At 39.0% G+C, this 26,932-nt stretch overlaps 1 protein-coding gene and 1 long non-coding RNA gene across 8 annotated transcripts in view; one reads left to right on the top strand and one right to left on the bottom strand.

Moving 5' to 3' along the window:
• MIOS (meiosis regulator for oocyte development) overlaps positions 1-17,439 on the bottom strand; it is a 36,665-nt gene extending 19,226 nt beyond the window's left edge. Inside the window, exons 1-5 of one of the 7 annotated variants that reach the window (XM_082693360.1) lie at positions 17,177-17,439; positions 16,010-16,110; positions 9,783-11,124; positions 9,365-9,463; positions 1,181-1,435 (exon numbers count right to left, since the gene is read on the bottom strand). In XM_082693360.1, the coding sequence (XP_082549486.1) occupies positions 1,181-1,435; positions 9,365-9,463; positions 9,783-11,076 (1,648 nt within the window). In that variant the 5' untranslated portion in view covers positions 11,077-11,124; positions 16,010-16,110; positions 17,177-17,439. Of the gene's footprint in view, positions 1-1,180; positions 1,436-9,364; positions 9,464-9,782; positions 11,125-16,009; positions 16,149-16,690 lie in introns of all 7 variants that reach the window. The other 6 variants (XM_082693359.1, XM_082693362.1, XM_082693363.1 and 3 more) reach the window with 6 other exon arrangements.
• Positions 17,440-17,525: 86 nt separating this feature from the next.
• Positions 17,526-25,055, top strand: LOC309845433. Its single transcript, XR_014301291.1, has 3 exons — positions 17,526-17,658; positions 23,386-23,537; positions 24,968-25,055. It is a non-coding gene; the product is annotated as an uncharacterized lncRNA (long non-coding RNA).
• Positions 25,056-26,932: the final 1,877 nt, after the last annotated feature.

The raw sequence follows: 26,932 nt of genomic DNA on the forward strand, positions 1-26,932 counted from the left end.
TCCTGCTCAAAACAATGTGTCCAAGTGGAGGAAGGCTGGATTCAGGGAAATCTTCTCTTTAATCCTTAAAGTTATTGAAATAACTGGAAAGAGTGTTTTCCCCTACTGATAGAATAGGTGTTCAAATCTAACTGATTTCCAGGTATACATGACAGGGAAGTATCATGTCCCCAGGTTGAAGCAAAATTATAATTAGAAATGGCTTTAAATATCAAACTCTTTTTTCATCGCCACATTACCTTCTATTGTATTCTCAAATGGGGAAGACTTACATTAGAGCAAAAGTGAAAGAAAAAAGGCCAATCTGGGCAAAACATTAGCTTTTTCAACTTTTTTACTGCAAGTAAATATATTACAGTTAATTTCGTGTTTTTCTGTATGGTACAACAGAAGTGTAACGGTTTCAAAATGGACCAGCAAGTAAGAATTAAGTATTCTGAATACCAGAAATAATTTGCTAGGTGCATTAAAATCAATAGCTACATACATCTTAGTTATTTTTAAGTGAAATATTCCTGATAAGAAAAAAAAACTCTGAATTTCTGGATTGAATTCATTTGCCTGAGTATTCTCTTGCAGAAAATGTAAGAATAAAAACTTTATTATATTTCATTGTTTCTTTCTTTTAAAAAAAAATATCAAATGAAAACTATGCTTAAATCACCAGACTCAAGTAGAAGCATTTTTGCAGCTCAAAATATGATTTTTATAAAACTCTGTATTAGTCTAACTAAAAGTGTCAGTTTCCTAAAAGCCAACCAATAACCATCCAAACGACAAAGTAAAAATACTCTCAAATATTTTCCATAAGAATGCTTGCAAACAAACAACAAAAGAATGCTTGCAAATTGAAGTAGTCCTATCTTCAAGAAAATACATTTTTTTAAAAATGTGAATGTCTTTTAAAGAAAAAGCATTAAGACAGATGCATTTGAGCATTCACTGTAATATTATTAGAATGGTACTGAAGACACATTTTGTCTTTAGACACATTATGATCTTAACAGACATAAACCAAGGCACAAACAAAAGGGATTGGGCTAATACTTTAATCGATACATTTATGTGTTCTCTTTCAAAAGAATTTACACAAATATACTGTCTAAATACTGAAAGTTATCAGTGTCTTCTCTTCAAAGGACTCTACGAACTACGATTATCCTTGACTATAACCTAATACCTTTTTCTGAAGATGCCCCTTCATTCAGGATTTGGATTGCTCGTCGGATATCCAAGTTGAACAATGCCACAGCAGCAGCTCTCTCCCACTCCCCTTCTTGTACAAGGGAATTCAAAAATGGCCCTACATCTACATCCGTTCCTTTCTTTATCCATCCACAAAGCTGTAAAGCTAAGATTCTCTCTTCATTTAAATTTTGAATATCACTTTGCTTATCCAAACTGCTCCAATTATGTCTGCTGCTTTCCACCGTTCCTAAAAAGAGAAGTATTTTTATATTAGTTGTTTATTATTTTTTGAAATATATTTAGAAAATAAGTCAATTTTACACAGATTATCTCAATGTCATATTTTGGATATTTGACTTCTTAACTACAAATTCATGACAGCATAAATGTAAAATATGCCACAAACAAAACATACTTTACATGTTGTTAAGTTAAATAGTTCCTTGAGTATCAAAAAGAGCTACAGGAAGAAAGATTAATGTTTGCTAACAGTAAGTTTGACTCCCTGCTTCAGAGCACTTCTCTGACTACCAAATCTAAGAGTGCCATTTTTTACTATCTGATGTGAAACCGTTTCCTCCATTTCCTCTAGATCTAATGTAAGCTCCATATTTCATTAATTTTCAGACTTATCTCTTCTCCTGCTAGAACATATGCTCCAAACGGGCAAGCATCTTGTTTCTATTTGTGAGGTTATCCCCAGTGCTTAAGACCTAATAACCTAATACACTCTCTCTCCATCTTCTGTTTTTTCTTTGTATGTATATACATGAAAAAAATGAAATAAATATAAAAGTACTTCAAAAGTTTAAATACTAGGGATGCCTGGGTGGCTCAGTTGGTTAAGCGGCTGCCTTCGGCTCAGGTCATGATCCCAGGGTCCTGGGATCGAGTCCCACATCAGGCTCCTTGCTGGACAGGGAGCCTACTTCTCCCTCTGCCTCTGCCTGCCTCTCTGTCTGCCTGTGCTTGCTCGCTCTCTCTCCCTCTGTCTCTGACAAATAAATAAATAAAATCTTTAAAAAAAAAAGTTTAAATACTAAAGCTAATACACAATGGCAATGATTTAAGGTTTCTTCCTCTTCACTAAGTCAGAAGACATTATATTCTCATTCTCTTTTTGTAAGGAATCTAATTCATCCAGCATTAGATTGCAATCAAGGTAGATGATCCTAATGGTACTAAATTAAGGTAAAACAAAGATGAAACTTGACTCAATTATAACTCAAATTCTTAAATGTTCTACAAAGTTTTACCATCAAAACTGTCATTGTAGAATTATGTGTTGTTATTTTAACAAAAAGGATTTTCAGAATAAACTAAATTATGAATTAGGCAGCAACAAGGTCCAACATTACAAACATCTTTTATTCGGAGTAACTTATAGTAATTCTATGTTTATCTACTTATATGTAATACAGTAATTATACCTTTATAAATAACTAGATCAATAATAAATGGGTTTTAAGAAATAATTTAACTTGTCTAGGACTGTATAATGGGCTCCATGATTCTAACCCTCTAGTAACCACACCCTTCATAATCCTCTTCTCTTGAGTACAGGTGAAATCTGTGACTTGCTTCTAAATAACACAAGATTGTACAAGCGAAAGCATTTTAGAGATATAACTAAGGTTGTTATTCCATTGACTCTTACTTAATCAAAGGGAAATTATACTGTGTGGGCCTGCTATAACCAGGTGACACCTTTAAAGGAGTCTGGAGGAATGAGAGAGAGTCTCCAGCTGGACTGGAAGTAAAAGCTTTGTTTTGAGACGGCTATGTGGCAAGGAAGCATGCAGCCTCTATGAGGGCAGCCCCTGGTAACAGGCAGCAAGGACACTTCTGTCCTGTGGGACAGAAAGAACCAATTCTTTTAACAACCATATGAGCTGGGAAGAGTACCCACATCTTCATTTTAGCAATGTGAGACCCCGAGCAAAAGATCCATGAAGGTATACCAAGACTCCAGACCATGGAAATGATGATAATAAATGCATTAATATAAAACTAATATACTGCCCAAAGTTGACTTTAACTACACTCATCGGATCAAGGTATTAAATAAATGAACACAAGCAAAATTGAGAAAATATTAAAAACTGAATTGGGCACCTAGGTAGCTCAGTCAGTTAAGCACCCCACTCTTGATTTCAGCTCAGGCCATGATCTCACGGTTGTGAGATCCAGACTGGCTTCGGGCTCCATGCTCAGCATGGAGTCTACTTAAGCTTCTCTCTCTCCCTCTGCGCCCCCCCACATGCATGCTCTCTCTCTCCTTCTCTAAATAAAATCTTTTAAAAAACCCAATTGAATCAGTTGTTATTTACAAATCAAATATACACATATGTAAATAATGCAAAATACTATTTCTTAAAGTCCATTTATTCTAAATACATGGGTAGAGTAAAATTAGTACATAGCCGAAGTCTAAACTCACCAAACCTAATTCACACTTTCATTTATTTATTAATTTTTTTATTTAAAGATTTTTATTTATTTATTTGACAGAGAGAGAGAGAGATCACAAGTAGGCAGAGAGGTAGACAGAAAAAGAGGGGGAAGCAGGCTCCCTGCTGAGCAGAGAGCCTGATGCAGGGCTCAATCCCAGGACCCTGACTGAGATCATGACCTGAGCCGAAGGCAGAGGCTTTAACCCACTGAGCCACCCTGGTGCCCCTAATTCACACTTTTAAATAAACTGTTTCATTATATGATGTTCGGCTACAGCAAAGACCTACAATATTATTCATGTTAGGACATATTTTAAGCTATATATCACTGCTTTATGAAAAGTTTCAAGATGAGTTATTTGTAAAATTCTGGAAATTTAATAAACAGTTAAATAATTACACTTGAAAGTACTTATTTTTAACCCTACTGTTGGAAACTCTTGCCATTTAGGTCAAGGGCTCAGGAGGAGACTTCTGAAGTTTTCTTTCCTTAAGAGAACCACCTGCCCTTTGAAAAGAGGAAGCAAGCTGCTCTGTTTGCAACAATGAGGAAAGTTAGTCACGAAAAATCACTTTTAGCTTTCGAAAGTGAAATTTTAAGAACTATTAGAAAATTCTGAATAATGATTAAGTTAAAACATGTATATTAAAAAATAAATACAACATTACTTTTCTGAATAACAAATTTAAATTTAGATAGAATGTATGTATTACATTTCAAGTAGAACAGGCTGTCAATGTATCATAAGGTATTTATTTTTGTATCTCCCCTATAAATTTTGGATTCAATGCTGAGGATACTAAAAGGTAAAAATAACAATTTTAAACAGCTGAACAAAAAGCAGCATTTTCAAACAATTCCTCTTAATTTAATAGAGTTTTTATTTTACAGCAAGTGTGTCATGGAATAAAGATCAATACATATGACTCCAAAGAGTTCATTACTAAGAGATGGAAAAATACCCTATAAGTGAAATGCCTGGATATTGTGTCATGTATTTCGGTTGTCTAGAGGCCTTCTTATAGCTTGATGACTGTATGACAGGTTAATTAGGGTTATCAAATAAGCAATATGACATTGTGCATTTCTAAGTGTATAGTCATTATTTTTAACATGTGGGAATTTTAAAATACACGATTTTAACTACCTCTGAAAAAAATTAAAATCTATTTAAGCATGTTATGCAATACTAAAGTGACAAAACTGTATCCCTTAAATATGAGATTGCACTACATATAAATAATAGAATTGACATTTTACTGACAGGTGTGAGAGAAACAAGTTCATGTGGAAATTAAAAAACATTTTTCTAAAAAATTGATTTCAAATACTACACCAAGCAATCAGACACTATGCTATCTGTAGATATTAATTTGTTGCATTTTTACATCTATATAACAAAGCAGTACAATTATACAGTGTATATAAGAACATTTTGTTGTTACAAACATTAAGTCCTACCTATTCGGTCTATTAAAGTAGTTCTGAATAGACAAGTTCTCTAGATCAGAATTTATCCCTGAAGTATAAAAATATTTTCATCCTATCGGATGGAAGGCTGACCAACATTTATTATGCAATTTTTTGCCACCCTAAAAGGAAAGAACTCTAATACTAACAACGTTATGAACACTTTCCACAAGACTGTGCAAGACATTCCCTTAGAGCGTGTATTCTCATCCTGGTTGACTTTAATACTTGGTCCACCCAATAAACTAGTCTCTCTGTTCCTTTGCTTCCTTATCTCCAGTGGTTCACACCTCCAAGATTTCACCCACTCCTTTCATAACCTCATAGCCTTCCAGAAATCTCGCTTCTAAATTTTTCAAACTCACAATCTCTTGGTCCCTCATATTTTTATCTATCAGTCTTCTGTCATTTCCCTCCCAAAGACAGCAAATGAATCATTCTCTTCCCAGTGTCCTAATTTTCTCAGCCCACTGTCCTTTATTTTATCTTCTGGTAAAACAACACTGCCCCACAATCCTCCCATATTTCTCAAGCTAACTCTGGCTCCTCTTCTCAGTGTCTCCTCCTCCGTATAGCCTTCCTGGTCCTTCTCAATAAGCAAACCCACTACATTGAAAAAAGAGCCATCAGGGGGAAGCTCCTCAGCCTCCAGTCATCGAACCTTATACAACCTGCATACCTTTCCCCTTCCCCGCTGGCTGGTATGGAGAAACTGTACATTCTCCTATTTAATGCTAGTCTTTTCACCTGTGCTCTGGATCCCATTCTCTCATATTCCTAGGAATTTTGCTCCTCACTATTCCCTTTTTTCTGCATCTCAACCTCTTTGTATGGGCTTCCTCACAACAGCATTTAAGCTAGCTTAAATCAATCCTATGTTAATAACAAAAACAAAGAAACACAAAAACCCTCTTATTATTCCAGATCCACTTGCTGCTTTTATTATATATTCTTTGTCCTCCTTCATTTAGTCAAATTTCTTGGAAGAATTATTTAAAATGGATGACTTTCCTTCTTCAACCTACTCTAAACTTCTTGCCTACTGCACATCTCCACCTAACTATCTCAAAATCAACTTTCTCCAAAACAAACTTTTTTCCTTCTCAAAAGCTCTCTTCCTATGTTAACCTACGTAATTAACTGGTACTGGTATTAACGCACTTTCTTAAGCTATATATATGTGTGTGTGCTGTTTTTCACTCTTCCTTCCCCTCCATCTCCTGTATTCAATCATTACATTTTGTCACACTCTAATTACCCACATTTTTTCTAGCTCCTCTGCCATTAACCTTGATAGGAACACCTTCATGTCTTGCCTAATTACTGCAGCTTTTATTTTAAAAATATTTTATTTATTCATTTGAGAAAGAGAAAGATGTTCAAGCGCACAAGCGGGGGGAGGGGCAAAGAGAGAAGGAGAAGCAGACTCACCATTGAGCAGGGAGCCTGCCTAGGGGCTCGATCCCAGGATCCCGAGATCACTACCTGAGCAGAAGGCAGACACTTGACTGAGCAACCCAGGTGCCCTTAATTACTGTTGCTTTTATCTGAAGTCCCTGTTTGAGCCTCTCCAATTCATTCCATACATAGCAACAGCTCTAAAACACAAATCTAATTCTGTTAATACTCTTTAAAATCTTTCCTTGGTTTCCCTTTGCTACAGGATAAATCTCCCTAAATTCTTACCATGATTTTTAAGTCCTGAGTTACTTACCCCACTGCTTACCTTTCTAGTCTCCATTCTTCCCTCATTTCCTTTCTCACACTCTGTTCCAACAATACTAAAATGTGCTATGCTCCCTCTCCTCTGGGTTAATTGCATATGTGGCTCCCTGTCTGGACCTTCCTTGCCTTTGTTTTTACCTCCTCCGGGGAACTCTCTTTAATCCTTACACCCAGATTAGGATTCTTCTATACATAATCATTAGTTCTTCCTCATAGTAAATTGCCGCGTTACTTGTCCATATTCTGAACCAGAATGTAAACCTCCCAAGAACATGGGTAATATCCACCTTCTTCATTCTCTATGAGGGAAGAGACTTAGATTGTTGACAGTTATAAATTATTCCAAGAACAATTCTTAGCACATAATAAGCAAATAATAAATATTGGCTGAATAAATAAATTTACCTCATATTGTAAGAATTCAAAAATGTAACATGGGGAAAGCAACTAGAATGACATCTAATACACAGTATGCACACAGTATATATTATTTATCACCAAAGTTAAAATTTCACTGTGTGCTATATAATACAGTGAGTAAGATGGCTCAATGAGTTGACTATACGTTGAATCATAAGAAAGACAATTAAAGAAGTTTGGCCAGATAAAAAACTGAATGACACGTATGCCATCTTTGACAGTTATTTCTCTACTTTTCACTTTGGGACTGTAGAAACAAAAGTATCAAAAAGTATCAAAACCAAAACAAACAAAAAGCTGAAAGTCTAGCAATGAGGAAATCTTTCTAATGTAGTTTTTAATCTGGGTAAAGACTACTCTTAAGTCAAAACGTTCAGTTTCTCTCTACTACAGTAGAAATATAAAGATACTCTATTGGTCCTCTTGCTTTTCCTCAGAGGCAGTTTGTAGGTTTGCCCCTAAAATATATCGAAATACAACAAAAACAATAATACACCTCAGAATAACTGAGAACGTAATGTGGCCTGACCTGCTACATAGCAAAAATACTAAAAATTCTATAAACTGTTTAAATCTTTGCAGTGGCAATTTTGAAGTCATGAGCAGGCTCATTTATAGGGATATTACAGTGTATCTGCCCTTTTACTTACATTAATAAAATGGAAGTTTCTAATTGGACCCATGTATTTTATTTCTATTAAATTTATTTATAAGAAAAAATTTACTTTTTTAGTGGAGAGCTAGTGAGAAAGTACCAAAATGAAATCTATCAAATAGTGTCTACTATAGCAATGTGGAACAAGGTAATAATGCGAAAAGTCCTTTAAATTTTTTTAAAATAATATCAACAGTTCAATTGAAATACTTAACCTATTCTTATTAAATTAGTATTTTTTATATTTTGTATTATTTGTATAGTACCTACGAAAATCCTATTAAAGACCAAGTTGAATTTATTACTTGAACTGCCACTCTTTGACTAAATATAAACTACTTTTCTAGCAGCTTGACTTGGGCCCAAATTTGACTACTTTCAAAAGCTAGATACTGAAGGGCGCCTGAGTGGCTCAGTGGGTTAAGGCCTCTGCCTTCAGCTCAGATCATGATCCCAGGGTCCTGGGACCGAGCCCCGCATCAGGCTTTTTGCTCATCGGAGAGCCTGCCTCCCCCACTCTCTCTACCTGCCTCTCTGCTTACTTGTGATCTCTATCAAATAAACAAATAAATAAAATCTTTATTAAAAAAAAAAAAAGGCTAGATACTGAATCCTAGGTTGGGGAAAGGATTATAGTAAAATACACAATTCCATTTCAATAAAAAACAGTTAAGAGGGGCGCCTGGGTGGCTCAGTGGGTTGAGCCTCTGCCTTTGGCTCAGGTCATGATCCCAGGGTTCTGGGATCGAGTACCGCATCGGGCTCTCTGCTCAGTGGAGAGTCTGCTTCCTCCTCTCTTTCTCTCTCTGTCAAATAAATAAATAAAATCTTTAAAAAAAAAAAAAACAGTTAAGAATAATTGCTCAGTGAAAAACCAAGTTTGGCTCTTTTGTCATATTTATTCTTAAATAGTTGGTCAATTTCAACCCTGCATTAACTCATACATTCATTTAATTCATTTAATCATCAATGACTCTTTCAGGTAAGGCTCCTTCAGGTAAGGCCATACTTCATGACATAGTTACCCAGACCTTGCCATTAAATAGCTAAGTGAAAGCATTTAGGCAACACAATAAAGAGAGATCTCCTTCAATTATGTCATTTTATTTAGCTTTTATAAAAGCAAAATACTGTGATATAACCCAAACAGCCAGGATCCTATAAATCATCTAATGTACACCTCTCAAAGTGGGTCTTCAAAAAAAAAGCAGTAAATAAATGAATAGATTAGAAAGACTCTATCACTTCAATGAGTCAAGACCCCCTGAAAAAGAATTTTGGATCTAAAATACGCATTTAACAATTCACTAAAAGTATCTAACCAGAAACCCTCTAAAACAACAAAAAACTTTAGGCACATCTATTCTGAAGTAATTAAATGATGGGGATAAAAGGAGAAAAATAAGAGTACAAAAATTATACTTTAGAAAATAAAATATAGAATTTTCTTACCCAAAGAGGATTTTACAATTGATTTAATTCCTGCATAAACCAATGATCCTTTGTTTCCTGGAGACTTCTGATCCATATCTTCTGTATACTGCTTCATAAGTATTTAAATGCATAGGAAATATTAATGATGATGCATAATAACATATTTCAAAGCTAAATTTATTTTGATTTGGAGTGAATTAATAGGTATCAGCCAAAGTAAGATGGTCCTACTTTATCGCAGATAAACTTTTCTTCCTTCTACACAATCTGTAAAGCAGTATTTCAACAGTTTTAAATAATTTTACTTTGCAATTTTAGCATTATGTAACTGTATTTGCATATAAAACATTCAGAATAAAATTTAGACTGCTCTTTCAGCAAACTTTAAGAACAGTTTTACCTGATTTATCTCATGAAATTCATAATAAAAGGATATAGTGCAGGGTATACCAGAGGGACTTGAGCTGTGGGTCTTCATTTCCAGCTAAAATATGGTTTCTCCACACCTGTTCTGTATCAAGTCCGTACCTGGATAAAGCCCGAAGGCGCATCTTTGTTGCTATATCTTTTTCTAAAGAATTATCATTTTCTTCTTCTGCACATTCATACAAATGACGACCACAAGCCCACATTAAAGATGTAATTGGGCTCCAGGCAAGAGATATCCTTTCAAAAACAGTGAAGTCAGACATTGTTCGGTTGGGAGTTACAACTATCATTCTATTTTGAATTGTTGGATGCCAAGCAAAGGAAGCAATGCAATTGTCGCAAGGTTGCACACTTCTTTCAATTATTGTGGGTTCAGTTTCATCTCCAATGGGAGTGGGTGTGTGCTGCATATCATATAATCTAATAATGTTACTATCCCTTGTCAAAGTGGCCAGCAAACCAGTCCTAGTTGGACACCATGCTACTTTTGTTAAGGGCTTTGGTTGCTCAGTCAAAGTCAAAACTGGCTTCTCAAATTTCCTTAGATCCCATATGGCAACCTGACCTTCATAGAAGGAAGCAACACGATCATGGAAGTAAGGGTCTACTGTCACCCCCTGAACAGCTTTTGTATTTACAAACATCTTTTGGCTTGTATTCCGAAGATCAAATATGGCTAAGTTACGATGCATACCAGCAAGGAGAAGTTTCTGGTCTCGTGGAAGCCAACAAAGAGAGAGACAAGCATCATTTTGTCCTAATTCATAAAGAGGTTTTGTTACTAATAATGTTGTTTCAGTTTCACCTGCTGAAAGTCTCACTTTCTCCATGGGAACTATATCAGGAGTATATTTGCTGCAAATATCCCAAATCAGCACTGAAAAATCAGCTCTGTGTTTATCAAGCCCAGCAGCAAGCCAGTTACTATCCAATGGATTCCACGCAAGTGTATTACATTGTCGTGCATGTTTTGGCACAAATTCTTTTCCTATCAAATCTTTGAATTTTGAGTTATGATCCTGACCAAGACTTGTAAGTACAACTCGACCATTGGCTTGTCCAACTGCTAGAAGACATTCAGGATCATAATTGAGATACCAGGCAACACATTTCATATATGGCGTATCTGAATTTATTGATAGTAATGTAGCCGCAGAGTCTTCAGATAAACGTAAAGATCCAGCTTTGAGTTCTGAATTCACAGTAGATTCCACGTGATAAAGGCTCAGTTCAGAGTCACATACAACAAATCTATCCACCTGGTGTGGTGCCCACAATATATCAGGTTTGGTACCGCTCATGTTTATTGATGTGCTCAAAGAGTCCAGTCAGGTCCATTCACTGAAAATCTGTTTAAAAATAAAGTTTTAAAATCTTAACAAAATCTAATTGTAAGATGAATAAACTATTAAGAAAATCAGGAAATCCTCTATTCGAGACTCTCTTTCAATATATTTCTTCTAACTGCTATGAATTCATGACAATATTTATTGATTAAAAAGGGAAAAAGAACTTCCCCCCAATAAGATGAGGTGGTGAGATTCTGAGAAATACATTTTGGCCTTATTTCCCATGATCAATTATTTTAATTGCACTGTTGTTAGTACCTTCATTAACCTGAGGGCTAACAGAACTTCAGTACAGTGAGCAAATTAATAAGCATTATCTCTTTGAAGGGGGTAAAAATTTTAAAGGGTCATGAAACATGTTTTTGTGTGTGTGTGTGTTTTTAAGATTTATTTATTTATTTATTTAACATACAGAGCTAGCACAAGTTGGGGAGTGGCAGGCAGAATGAGAAGCAGACCCTCTGCTGAGCAGGGAGCCTAATGTGGGACTCGATCCCAGGATCCTGGGATCATGATCTGAGCTGAAGGCAGACACTTAACCAACTGAGCCACACAGGTGTCCCATGAATCATGTTTTTAAGCAAGTTTACACCATTACTATTCAATAGAACTTTCGGCAGTGATAGAAATGTTCTCTGGCTGTACTGTCTAGCAGGGTAACTACTAGCCACATGTGGCTAATCAAGCACAAGAAATGTAACTAGTATAAATTTTAAATCTTATTTACTTTTCATTTATTTTTAATATAAATAGCCACCTGTGGCCACCAAAACAGAAAATGAAGACTTAAAGTACAATGCCGCTATTAAGACAGAGGTCTCTTCCTCAAGTTTCAAGAATAAGCAGCAGCCCTGTATAGCAGAATAAACAATAACATGGACTGAACAGAGTTAACTTCTATTCCTAGCTCTGACATATATTAGCTATACACCACAGAAGGGCCTTTGTGATTAGGGGTCCTTTTGTTTTCTCACCTACATAACTGAAGAGTTGGTTTAGAGTACTGTTTCCCAAACTTCATTCATGTACCACTTATTTTATTCAATATTTTTATTTAAAGTGACTATTTTTAAAATCAGAAAATTGATCTTAATTTCATCATGAAGTCCATGAATCACAGGTTAAGGTATGCTTAATATTTTTTCTAAGACACATTAAGATAAATATGTAACTATTAAAATGCTTAGTATGTTTTTTAGAAGGTTTTATTTATTTGTGAGAGAGACAAAGAACATGAGAGGTGGGGAGGGGCAGACGGAGAGGGAGAAGCAGTCTCCCCACTGAGCAGGGAGCCCAACATGATGCTCCATCCCAGGGCCCGGGGGATCATGATCTGAGCAAAAGGCAGACACTTAACTTACTGAGCCACCCAGGTGCCCCTGACATGCTTGATATGTTACTTATATTGGAATTAAAAAAAAATGCTTGATTATGTTTTACCTAAAATCATCCTGTTTACAACCAGTAGTACACACACTGCATTTGGGAAACTGAATTAAGTGATCATTAAAGGCTTTTACAGTTTTCAATTCTATGAACTTTGATTAATACTGACATGGAATTTTGGAAAGATGATAGCTGTTTAAACACAAACGAAAAATAGCCATGTTAAAAATGGTATTTTAGGGACGCCTGGGTAGCTCTTTTGGTTAAAGTGACTAACTCTTGGTTTTGGCTCAGGCCATGATCTCATGGGTCATGAGATCAAGTCCCTCTTCAGGCTCCACACTCGGGGGGACATCTGCTTGAAGATTCTCTCCCTCTGCCCCTCACCATACTCACACGTATGTCCATGCACATACTGTCTCTCAAATAAATACATTTGTTTTTAAAAATTAAAAGAAATGCTATTTTAAGAGCAAAAGCTACTTAACAAAAATTTAAATGTCTGTTTCTAACCAATTCTGGCTAGAGGTTAAAGTCTGGATTAAAAAAGGTGAAAAGTATTTGGAATCTTCATGGCAATTAGAATCCATACAGCCATGCTGTCAGTTCTTAAAAGGTGAAGCTATGATTCATTCACCCCCTGATCCCCTACACCAGATGTAGAGCCAGGCACAGACTCCTAATATAGATACACTAAATAAAATCAGCTCAAACATATTTGTTTTACTTTTTGACCTTGTAAAACTTTCAGTCAGGAATTGTCAGGAATTATCAGTCTAGAATTCAATATACTCATACAATTTTGTAGTCAAATGCTCTACCACTGAGCTATACCCCCCACTCGTACAATTTTGTTGTACCTCTAAGAATTCTTACACTGGTTTATTTCATTACTTAAGAGGTCTGATGCACACGATCATCATTTCTATTACATTTCTACTAGACCCTCAATTTCTTCACTTCTTTGCTGTTTTAAGCTTGCCTTCCCCAAGCCTAGATCAACCCAATTATTTTCTCTTCTTTCCTCTACTCAGGCTGCCAAGTCTCACAGCTCTGAGGACTGATTCTGTAAGAAATTAAGGTATGCAACATGCTTAGCCTATGGTGTTGATTTAGCAATTCTTTTACTCATCTGTATATTCAGGCCTTTATGAAATTCATCTTTATGTAATACAACTTGTACATACAGGGACCTTTCTAAAACGCAAAACTAGCCAGGCTATACAATGCCTACTTAAAACCCTATTCCAACTGCTCTTAGTAGAGAGTTCCAAATATTCAATATAACCTATAAAATCCTAAATGCTTTGGTCTCTACCAACTGCTTTTAGCATCAAGGCACACCATTTTCCGCCCTGCTGTGTTCTATCTACACTGTTCTTCTTTTTGGTTCCTAGAATATAATCTTCCTCTGCGCCCCCCGCCATCACCACTACTTTGCAAATGATAGTTTCTCTCGATGGAGCATTCTTCCCTCCCTTCTAGGCCAAGTTAACACATGCTTGACCATCTCTCAACCATCATGGTCTGAGGCTGACATCAAATATCCCCTATCCCCTTCCTGGTCTGTCAGTTTATTTAGATAGTACTCTCAGTGAACAGTATTCCTTCCTTTGAACACCCTGTCTCTCCTAAATTATAAAAGCTGTAAGAGCAAGAAAAGTATCTTTGCTTTCCATTTATACCTCCAATACCCAGCCTAGGCCTAAACACTTAGTAGATACTTAATAATTATTTATTAAATGCTCCACCTGACATTTCTTACACTGCTCTATCCAAGTTTTACCCATCTCCTCATTCTTCTATGCCTTATCCTTCCTAGGAGAGACTGGCTTCAACCAAGAATGAAGTACCCACTGTCAGGGTTCCAATGATGGGCAAGAGCCCACAGTGAGCCACCCTAAGGGAGGGTCACTCTAATACCTGTCTTTCATTTATTCTGTAAATATTTAGTGTATGTGGTAGAAACTGTTCTAAATGCTAAGAACATGGTAGTGAACAAAGAAAGACAAGCTCCCTGGTTGCTAGAATCGAAATTGCCCCCCCCCATTCAGGTTGAAGCCCTAATCCCCAATGTGACAGTATTAAAGACCCTTTAAGGAGGTGATTAAAGTTAAATGAGGTAATGAGGATAGAGTGCTAATCTGACAGAAATGGTGCCCTTATAAAAAGAGGAAGAGACAACAAAGTTCTCTCCCCACCATGAGAACCCAGTGAGAAGGCAGCTACGTACAAGCCAAGAAAAGAACTTTCACCAGAACCAGACCACACTGGAACCCTGATTTTGGACTTCCAACCTTTGAGAACTGTGAGAAAATAAATTTCTGTTATTTAAGCCACCTACTCTGTGGTCTTTTACTATGGCAGCCAAAGCAGACTAGTAAACTAATCTAATAAAGACTGCATTCTAATGCTGATATTCAATTTTAAAGAGAATTTAAAAATTCATGAATGAGAAGAGGCACCTCATACAATAGGACATAGCTAAGACAACAAAAAGAAGGAACAGATACTGCCAAGTAAGAGTGCACACTCATGTCTTCACAGAGGACACCTCCTAAATGGAGGTATCTGGAGATCTGGCCTATCTTCTTATCTTATCAAAAGATAAACACTCAAATAATCACACTTTCAATATAGGCCTCCATCTTATTATCATATTCTTTACATGGATGATCCATAAGAAAATTGGTGGCATGTGGAAAAATCCACCATAAAAAAATCAAGTACTACTATAGTTTAAAAAAGTCTTTGATTTGCATAACTCTCAATGGAGGACTGTCAGCATTTCTCCTGATTGTAACTACGTTTGTACAATATTTTATTACTAGCCACAAAATCTGATTACAATAATTCATACAGAATCACAAAACTGGAGAGAGTCTGGCATGCCTCTCACATTTCATAAAGGAGTAAAGTGAAGACCAACCAGGTGATTTAGTTCTTGTCCAACCCTTCCCAACTCCCATCCTAGATTACTGCAGAAAAATCACCTACGTTATTTGCAAGGTCCAGTGCAAAATGAAAATACAGGGCCCCCTGGCCCCTGTATTTGGGCCTTATACGATGGCATAGGTTGCAAAACACAAAGCTGGCCCTGAATAGAGAGGTACATCCATAAACACCCTTTTAAGAAATGCCTTTCTTTATAGTCCAACACACAATACAGATGGATCTTGGCTCATGAACACAGATGATGAGGAATATGGTGAAAAGCAAAGGAAACAACCTGGAGTCAGAGGACCTCCAACCACTCACTGGCTAGACTCAACTAAGTCTGTTAATACACCACAACTATAAAATAAGAGTAAGAACCCACCCTACCTCCATCTCACAAAGTTGGGAGAAACTGAGTTATTCGCATCACACAGCTATTGGTATCACTATGATTTCCTTCAGCAGCCCTGAAGTTAATGTTCTCAAATGCTGGAGACACTGGAAAGTGGGAGGAGTAGGGGTGAAATCTGCAATAATTAAAGCTTACATTTTACATCTTCACCTTCAAGCGTAACAAGAGTTCACTTCCCATCAAAGGTTTCTGAGCAAAGGAAAGCCATGTTGGTTCTGTATTCTTCACCAGAGTATCTGTAACAGCACTGTCTGACAGAAACACTGCATTAGCCATGATTTAAAAGTTTCTAGTAGCCACATTGCAAAAGAGATGAAATTAAACAATGTTATTTTAATCAACCAAACATATAAAAAAAAATACCCTTTTCCACATGTAACTGATATAAAAAAAATACTGAGGATTTTTTTTTCTTTGGTGCCAAGTCTTGTAAATTCAATGTGTATTTTACATTTACAGCACATCTCAACCCCGTGGGGCTACTGGACAGTGAAGAGCCATAATACTAAGTATACAAGGCACCCGACTACTCAACTTTCACAGCCTTTTGTTGTTGTCTTCTACTTTTCTATGACAGTAACAACAGTACTTTAAAGAAATTTTCAGCCTCACCATCTTCAAGGAGAGGCACTGCATAAATTTCCTTTAAAATTATAGATATACTTGCTCCTCCTCCCTCTCTACTTGCCTCGTGATCTCTGTCAAATAAATAAAACCTTTCCTAAAAGATAAAATAAAAATATAGCTATACAAAAGGCCTGCAAATGCAGTCATTTGCTAAGCAATTTAGCAATACCCGTGGCACACGGGAAAGGCTTTATTCATCCTTACACGGAATGTGCATTGGCCCTACAAGCAGAAAGCACAGCTAACCCGGTGACAGGCCCTTCAGGAAATAGTAGTAGAGTACAGCTGAGAGCGTGGCTCGTTGCTATTGCTGGAAGTCAGGAACCTGAGGACCACTCCCACGCTCGACACCTGGCTGAGCCTCCCGTCCAACGCCAGGGCACCGGGTTCCACACGAACTCTCCGCGCGTGTAGCTGCAGCGCGGACCCAGCGCCCCCGGGGGGGTTCGCCCGCAGCCCCAAGGCTGCCTGCTGCTAGGCCCGGCCCGCGACCCGACGCGGTTATCCCGCAGCACGAAACGCTACGACCCGCGCCACCGCTCCGAGGAGGCCCTCGCGTCGGCCCCGGCCTGGGCCTTTTAACTGGGCTTTCCGGGGCCCCTCACGGCGGCCCCCGCACTCCCGATCCCGCTCATGGGGGGCCTCCGCGTCAGGAATGCTTAGACGCTACCGGAGCCACAACTCACTGACCTGAAGAGGCAGCGCGGCCGTCACACAGCCACTTCCGGCCTGGTCACCGCCCCTCCCTCCCTGGGAGTCCGCACGCGGGCAAGATGGCGGCCGCAGCGGCGGGGCCGGCAATCTGGGCCACCCGGCCCGGAACCAACACTCCAACACCGCGCGCGTCCGGGACGCGCGGACGCGTCTCGGTCTTGGAAGTTCCCCACCCGTGAGCCCCGCCTTTCGGTCGCCCGGGAGTAGCACCGCCCCGGGGCGGGGTCACTGCTCTGGAGGCCCCGCCTTCCGCCCCCAGCGCTCCTCTGCACCCCCGGAGGCTCCGCCCCTGCGGCCTGCGGGAGGTATCCCGGGCACGCGCACCTGCGGGAGGTTTCCCGGGCAAGGACTGTCGGAAATGCGTTGTCTCTGGCACTGCAGACGCTTTACCTCATTCGATCACTTTAAATTTCCATTAACAATTTATTGCAGGCCATCGATGTAGTAGAAATTCCAAGGTATGTGGTTCACGATTTATTCATTCCTTTGCTCATTCCACAAACACATCCTGAGTGTCTGCTGGGCACCTAGCCCCTTGCTGGAATGCTGGGGACACTGGAGTGAACAATAAAGACACGGTACCGGCAGAAAACAGTGATGCCTTGTTAGGACTAATCCAGCGCTCCACCGGAGGGGCGCCCCCTTAGTGTTGGGAGGTCAGGAACGCTTTCTTGTGAATCTCTAGGCTGACCCCAGGAAGGATGAATACGGTATTAGATAGGAAAGGGAACAGCGGAGGAGGCTGGGAGAGAAGAGCCCTCCAAGGCAGAGGAAGATCAAGGGCAGGTTGAGGAGGGATTGCATCTCAGAGAGGAAGCTGTGAAGTAGGGATGGATGGGCAGGGGAAGTGGGGAGCGATCAAGATGCTCTGTCAGAAAGGCATTTGGAAACGAGGCTGGTGAGTCTGGGTGAACTTTTTCCTAAAGGCAATGGTGCAGTCATGGAAGGTTTTTAACTAGGCAGGTAGTGTGATCAGTTTTTCAGGAAGAAGAGGGAAGGGCAGGGTAAGTATCCCAGCGAGAGGTCATGGTAATCCGAACTACCATTTGGTATGTGGTCTGGTGAGTGGGGGGTGGTGTGTGTGGAGAAGATTTAGAAGATGGAATAAACAGAGCTTGACAATTGACTTAAGAGAGTGAAGGAGAAAGAGGATTCTAGGGTTTTGGTTCCCATAATTCATTCCACCTTTGGAAAAGTGGAGCCCGAAGAAAGTGCTGTACTACAGGGAGATACCAGAAGATATATCACTTCATACACTATCTTCCCAAGCTTCTCAATGGTTCAGGCCCTGGCCCCAAATTTCCAGATCGATACAAGCCTCTTCCTTATCTGTTCTACCATATACATAGTCTGTCCTCAGGAGATGACATTGCTTCCTACTTCAGAAAGAATTTAAGTTATTAGGTAGGAATCCCCACAGCCTCCTACTATTTTCTCTTTCCTGTCCCCAACATCATCATTCATTCCCATTCTCACCTTCTTCTCCTTGACACAGAGGAAGAGGAGGGACCCTATATGTTTCTCATCTTCTGGGACCTTGCATGGTCGATTTCTCCTTTTCTGTGTGTCTTAAACCTCTCCATTTCTATTGCTTGTTTACCTTCAATGTATGTTCAAGTCGCTCTCATTTTCCTTCTTAAAGGAGAAGGCCATGCTAGCTCTCTCTCATCCTACATCTCCTATTTTCCCCTGAATTTACTCTTCTCAGCCTTCATGCCACCTCTTCTCCATAACTGCTCTTTACTTGCCTATAGTTGTCTTCCCCTTCTCGAATATATGCTCCACATTACAGTTTTCATTCCATTATACCTCCACCCCTCAATGTTAGCAAGGCACTTGGTGACCCAGTTAGAGAGGACAATTCCTTAAAAGGCCTCCCTTTCAGCTAGGGGCAGCTATATCAAAAAGTTGTGAGCAATGAGATATGAACAGAAACAGATCCTGTCCCTTAAAAGAGAAGCTGCTTGTCATTTACTTCCTCTTCTTCCTTCCAGCTGTCTGGAAAATGACAAAAAGAAACATTGTATAGAAATGGAGGCCATGTATTATGGGAGACAAAACTGCCCCATCAGTCCAAGCTTCAGTCTAATTGAGAAAGCTGAGCTGCCTCCTCCCCTGGATCAACCATAGACTTCTGGGCCATTACACAAGAGAAGATAAACTGTGTTGTTTAAAAATTGCTCTTTGTTGGGACCTGTTAGAACACCTTGGCCTATTCTCTAATACACAGGGACTCTGTCTGTTTTATTCTCTGCTTAATCTCCGGAACCTAAAACAGCACATAGCACAGGTATGCACTCAATAAAAATTTGTTGGATGAATCCTAAAACAATTGTCTTTCTTGACACTCTCCTCCAGCGAATATATTTTCCTCTCCTTCCTTTTCCATCTAAGAGTTTGTGAAAGTATATTCTTCTCATGGCATCACAAGTTCCTTGCACTCTAGAGTCCCTCGAGCAATAAGTGACACTTTTCTCAGTCTCCTTGGAAATCCATTCCCCTTCTGCACTAAACGGTGTTCCTTGTTAGTCAACCTAGATTCCATAGAAGAGAAGCTCCTTGCCATTCACTTCCTCTTCTCCCTTCCCCCTGTCTGGAAAATGGCACCTTGTGAGTAGTGAGCTTTTACTATAGAACTCTGGATTTCCTATAGCTCCTGCTGCATAATATGTATTCAAAAATAGTTACTAAGTGGAAGAGTATATTCTACTTTTTAGAAGACTAAACTGTGTCAGAGAGCTTAACACACTGCTCTGAGGTTACACTACTTGTCTTTATCAAACGTGCATTTTGTAATGGATGCCAGAGTTGTGTAGTTCAGTCTCATGGGTTTTTTTGTTTTGTTTTTTAATTTAAACTTTTGTGTCATTAACAAGATACTGTTCTTTTTAAGTTCCTTCACGTATGTTGTAGTGATCCAGAATAAGATGTTTGTTGTGGTTTAAAACCAATAAAGGACAACAGCTGAAGAACTGCTATTTCCTTCTTATTTACTGCTGCCCTTAGCAGTAGCTCAGTTTCTATTGGAACATTCTGTAGAGTCCGAACTCCCTTTATTTCCACAAAATCAGTCTGCACAAAATCAGTGTAACCATGAGAGCAAGTTTTGCTTTTAAACATCAAGGGGAAATTAGGGCCCTGGAAAAATGTTTTATGGCTTAGGTAATCTTTTTAAAAGGTTGGGATGAGAAGATCTGAGATATCTTAAGATAGTGGTCTTCAAAAAGTATTCAAGCATACTTCCAAATTAGTTTTGTAAATCAGTATACTTATTCATATAATTTGGGGAAATACATCTAACATTGTCATAATAAATTTACATAGTTCCAAGGATATGATTTTTAATAATTTTAAATACTTAAATTGTAAACAAAACTATTGCATCACACTTTAAATGTAGTTCTTGAAATTTAGATACTTTAGCGAGAGTTTCTTACAATCATTCATTTAAAACTTTTGTGACTAAGCTATTCTTTAATTGTAGGAAATTTCATGTTATTCTATTTTTCTTCTTGATCTTGTATTTCCACTTTACTTTCTCCCAGAAGTATCTATTTGTTTTATAAGAAACAATTACATAGCATTTGCTATTCCCAGATGCTTTACAACATTGGCTCATTTAATACTGTCTTGGGTTGGGTGCCCTGGAAACATATTTCAAGATGGAGATTGAGAGTAGGATACTTATGAGGGAGGGTTGGGATCAGCACCAGTAAGAGGAAGGAAGAAGATGCAGGTCAGGGCAGAGGGAGGAGCTGAGGTGTGATTCATTACCAACAAAGGCCTCAGCCAATCCATGAGAAACTTTGAAACTGGATTGGCCCTCCCGAGTTGTCTTGGGTAGGGACAAGGGATTCAGGACTCCGTACTACCCCACTGATGTGGCTAGGTCACTAATGTGACCTGTCCTTTGAAAAACAAGTGGCTTTGAGTGAGGCCGTTTTCTCTGCCAAGACAGTCCCCAAAGATGGCTGCCAGCTGCAGGCCATCTGCTGACAACTTTCCCAGCAGCTGAAGGACTAAAGCATTCATTGCTGAAGGGGAACACTGGGGAGGTACATCATGGACTTCACGTCTTCATCAATTTTATGAGGATGATACTGTTATTTTTCTCCTTTTACAAATGAGAAAATTGAGGCACAGAAGTGTTAAATAAATTGCCCAAGATCTCGCTGTTTTTTTTTTTTTCTTTCTTTTTAGAGAGGGAGTGGGGCAGGGGCATAGGGAGGAATGAGGGGACAGGCAAAGAGAGTGGGAGAGAGAATCTCTCTTTTTTTTTTTTTTTAAGATTTTATTTATTTATTTGAGAGAGAGAGAGAGCGAGAGCAAGCACAGGCAGGGGGAGGAGCAGAGGGAGGAAGAGGAAGGAGCAGACTCCAGGCTGAGTAGATTGCTCAGTGTGGGGCTCTGTCCCAGGATCCCAGGTTCCTGAGCTGAAGGCAGATGCTTAACTGACTGAGCCACCAGGTCCCCAGAGGGAGAGTATTTTAAGCAGGCTCCATAGCCAACGTGGAGTCCAATGCTGGGCTCTGTCTCCCAATCCTGAGATCATGACCTGAGCCAAAATCAAAAGCCGGATTGAGCAACTGCTTAACCGGCTGAACCACCCAGGCGCCCCGCCCAAGATACCTCTTAAGTGGTGGAGCGGGGTTAGGTACACAGACGATGTGACCCCAACATTGTGCTTGTAACTATTGAATGGTAGCCACTTGATGTAGTTTTAAGTGTTATTAAAATGATCTTTTAAACAGCAGTTGGCAAACTTGTTTTTTGAAGGGCCAGATGGTAAATATTCCCAGCCTTTCATGTTTTACTGCCTTGATCACCACTCCTCCCTTCTGCTGTCCAATTACAAAACCAGTCATCGACAGGACACATGCAAAGGAAAACTTTGTTTCTAGAAACAGGTGGCATGTTGGATTATTGGCTAAACTCTGTTTTAGAAAAAAGCATTTAAAGATACAGGAAACACTCATGTTTTATGTTATAGGAATAAAATAGTACCGAAAGGAATAAACACCATAATTCTAACCTTATTTTTCAAAGATGGGAAGGAATAACGGTGCTATTTTCTTAGTAGTTTCCTATGTGTGGTAGGTTTAAAAGTGATCATTATTTTCTTCATTACATTCTATTTTTTTTTTTTAAAGATTTTATTTATTTATTTGACAGAGAGAAATCACAAGTAGATGGAGAGGCAGGCAGAGAGAGAGAGAGGGAAGCAGGCTCTCCGCTGAGCAGAGAGCCCGATGCGGGACTCAATCCCAGGACTCTGAGATCATGACCTGAGCTGAAGGCAGCGGCTTAACCCACTGAGCCACCCAGGCACCCTACATTCTATGTTTTCTAAAATAAAAATGTAAAAAAATTTTAATGAGGAAAAAGGTCCAATGAGTATTATTTTAAAGAGTATAGTTGGAGGAATTGGGATGCTTAATTCCGTAATGATAGACAGACACATCATAATCCTGTACCTACGGAGTTAAGGCAGAAATAATAGGGTTTAAGCAGCATCCTAAATGCTTCAGTAACTGGAACTGTTCTAGGAGGCTAACATTTTCTGCTTGCTCATTTCTTCTTCGCAGAGTCTCTTTCATTTGTGGGTAACTTGGTGTTATGGATGAATGTGTGTGTTCCCTCCCTCCCAAACTGATATGTTGAAATCCTGCCACCCTATGTGCTGATATGAAGAGATGGGGCCTCATATCCTATCATGTGATAAGAGCACATGAATGTGACCTCTGCCCTCATGAATAGGGAGTAATGCCCTCATAAAAGGGACCCCGGAGAGCTCTTGCAACCCTTTCCTGCCATACATGCGGCAGTCTGAAATCCAGAAGAGGGTCCTCCTCAGGACTCCACCATGCTGGCACCCTGATCTCAGACTTCCAGCCTCCAGAACTACCAGAAATAAATGCCTGTTGTTTACAAGCCGTGCCGTCTATGGTAATTTGTTATAGCAGCCCGAACTGACTACCAAACCTGGCTCATCCTTTCTGATGGGTGCTGAAGAAGTAAATCAGCGACCATCAAAATACTATCAGATCAGCACTGTTAATCCTAGTGAAACACAGGCTGTCTTGCTGCCTGGTTTCTTCTCTGTGGGTGGGATTTGAAAAAAATCACATTTGGGCTTTTGAAACAGACGATGTGGCTAAATTCTGCTAATCTCTCTGTTCCCACAGCCATTGCCCCAGTTTCGGTCTTTAATTACTGCTCACCCACACAGCAGTCTCCCAACTGGCCTCTGATTCCCTGTTCCACCTTTTCCCTCTAAACCATCTCCTCTGTGTGGCCAGATTGATCTTCCAGAGCACATCTCAAGTGACCGTCTTAGGTAAGACTCTTCCTTGGTTCATGTTCCCTACAGACCAACAATCAAAGTCCTGAGTCTGCAATTAAGATGTCAATGCTGTAAGTCTTAACAGTCAATGAGAAAGAAAACTTAAGTTTTCAATGGATCAAATTAATTTTAGAATTACTTAAACTAGACAAAGCCCAAAGCAGTTGTAAAGATAGGCTTCTCTTGGTAATAAGATGAGAAAAAGATTCCTAGAATCACCACTGGAATTTAGACAGATATCTATAAAGGCGATACATTCAGAATCAGTGCTATTTGAGCCAAAGACCAGGTCCCAGAAAAACCAAAGCATATCTGATTGGCCCGGTCAATAATTTGGAAATCTTCTAAAGTAATGTGCAATGTGTGACTACAAAATCTTCACATGGATAATGGATTTGATTCTCATGTTCAAGATCTTGGACCATCAGCAGTTTATTTGAGAAGCTAAGCCTGACTTTGTTAGTAAGTGTAATTGCAACCCCAGGAAGACATTCAAGATGTAAGAAATCAGAGGCAGAAAGAGAATCAGAGTTAGAATCAGGATAGAAGTGATAAGGAAACAAATTTACTTCCTAAGCTCTAACCCTTTTGGAACTTTTGAATCAGTCAGTTCTACAATTGCACCGTGGAGCGTATTTTATCTAAAAACATTTTTATTTTATTTTATTTATTTATTTGACAGAGAGAGATCACAAGTAGGCAGAGAGGCAGGCAGAGAGAGAGGGGGAAGCAGGCTCCCTGCGGAGCAGAGAGCCCGATACAGGGTTCAATCCCAAAACTCTCGGATCATGACCTGAGCTGAAGGCAGAGGCTTTAACCCACTGAGCCACCCAGGCACCCCAACTGAAAAAAATTTAGAGAAATCTGCTACTCTAAATTTGAGAAGTATTTAGTTTGCAAAAATGTTTATGAGTTTGAGGAAATGTAGCTTATTAAATTAACACATATTCAAAGTACTCATTGTATAAATGAAGTAAAATATATATTAATGATTTAAAGATTAATCAATAAAATACAATGGTGGATATTCCTTTCCATGTAACATGCACAAAACTTCTGGAATATAAAAAAGAAAGTTATCAACATGAGGATGTCCCCATTCTGGTCCAATATGTTTTCCTACTTGATCCCTTAACCCATGCACAATAATATACTGTAATAATGCTATTACCTATTATATTGCAATATACTTAAATGGTTTGTGAATTTCTCGAGGCTGGGATACGTGTTACAGTCATCATTGTTCTCCTCATTAGTTGTTGAATCAAAGTAAGGAATGCACAATAAAAAATTACACAAATATATGAATGCTTCCATTCCAACTCAAAATTTCAAATATTATTGTGAGAACATTGAAGGAAATGTTTTAAAATACAGGTAGTCCTACATGCACAACTGTTTTCATTTCTCTGTTCCTCTTTCAGGATTTATCCATGCTCATATAAGATATTTGTTTGAGTAATAAGAGATTAAAAATAGAACTGGCTGTGTCTAATAACGGGCCAAAGCCCCACTAGACTGGAACAGGACAATAGGTGATGAATATTCCCATGTTCCAAGGAGAGAAGCTACCATCTGCGGAGCTGGAATAGACTTTGTAGCCTGAAGACCCCAAGCATTCCTAGAGGGGGTTCTGAACTGAAGTATCTAAGAGGGATTTCTTTGGAGAAATTCATTTCCAGAGTCTTTTTTTTTCCTTCATTTACAGAGAGTCTTACTCCTAATCCTTTAGGAGACATCTAAGGGCACTGCTGCCCTGAAGAGCTTGATTTGTGCAAATGGGAACAGAGACATGGGCAGAGACCTTGTTGATCTGCTGTCTGAGCCGTGCCTGAAAACTTGGAAGGCCAGCTGGTTGTTTGAAGGTCAAAAGGTGAGAGGTGCATCTGTTAGGAAAACCTTCACTCCTGGGGTTTGTCAGGATAAACGATGTGGCATGCCCTGTGGACAGGATGAGGGCCACAAGTGTGAGAGGCAGCACAGCATAGTCAAATAAGATTTTCTGGCAGATTGAGTTGACTGAGCTGAGAGACCCTGGTGGTGTTCCATTGGTAAGAGGCTGGGGTCAGAGAAGGTGGAGTTGGACACCCGCCAGAGAAGAGACCTGGCTGGCTTTAAAAAAAAAAAAAACATGGGATGAGAGCTCCCCAGGGACGCAGTCTCCAATGAACGAGGGAGAGCTCCAAGGTGGAGAAAGAGATCACTTTAATACATTTCAAAACCAGAACAAGGCAGTTTACTTATGTCGTTCTTTCCTGCTGGTCTCCCTGGAAGAGTCAGACACTTCTTCATGAATGTGCGAAAGGAAGAGTGGCCCTTTTCCCACTGCAGGAAATTCCAGCCTGAAGGAAGCCCCAGCTGCGGAGGGGAGAATCTTTGAGCTCAGAGTCCTGGCTGTTACATGGGAATAGACATTTTGATGGTAGGAAACACATAGTTTTTATGATTAAGTGTGAAAAAGTGATTTTTATGCAAAAGACTGATCCAAGGAATCATGGCACCTGCCTGGGATATCATCCAAGTGGGAAAAAAAAAAATCCTGTCCTCAAAACTCAAAACAAAAGGACAGTGGGGAGTAAAATAAAGTTTTATAATGCATCCTATGGGGTCCTGTGTCCTGTGTTTTCAATGGATTGACGACACTGACATGAAATCAGAATGAGCAAAATATTGTATGTAACTGAAATTTCTAGCCATTAATAAGTTAACACAAATAATAAAATGTAATAATGAATTACAAAAAAGATTTTGCAACTTTATACCAAAATGTTAATTGCATGAACAGTGTGATACACAGGGCTGAAGCCGACAGTTCTTCGGGTTGTGCATTAAATGCCTGCAGAAGAGTCATCGGCATTGTGATTATTCTAACAGTTGTCAGGCAGTAAGAACCTTGAGAACAAGGCTTTTATAATATGGGGTATGGTAGTGTATGTTACATGTGTAATACTGTAAAGGGAATGATGATAGCATCATTCATATATGTATATATATATGTATATTCATATATATATGTCATGAGGAGCGTCCATGTATATCATGGTGTATAAATTTAGTAAATGCTCAGACTTAAAATATTATTTTGTGATGATGGATGTTGAGACAGAAAACATGGACCAATGGTTGTTACACTATCATCCCCGTCATTCAGGATAAATCCAATTCCTCCTCCTATGGGGACATGTGAATTATGGGAGGAAAGAGATACCAAAAGTTATGCACGAACATAAATACCATAGAGATACGACAACAAGGACATACTTGCTTGTTCAAGAAAATGGAAATATCAGTCCGTATCCCTGTCAGAACTCCAGTCACGTATCAACTACAACCAGAGACTGAGTAAGAATACAAGGATTTGGCAAAAATAAATGAAAGCATTCTGTGAG

This window comes from Mustela nivalis (assembly GCF_964662115.1).
Source record: "Mustela nivalis genome assembly, chromosome: 12".
NCBI classification, from domain to species: Eukaryota; Metazoa; Chordata; class Mammalia; order Carnivora; family Mustelidae; genus Mustela; species Mustela nivalis.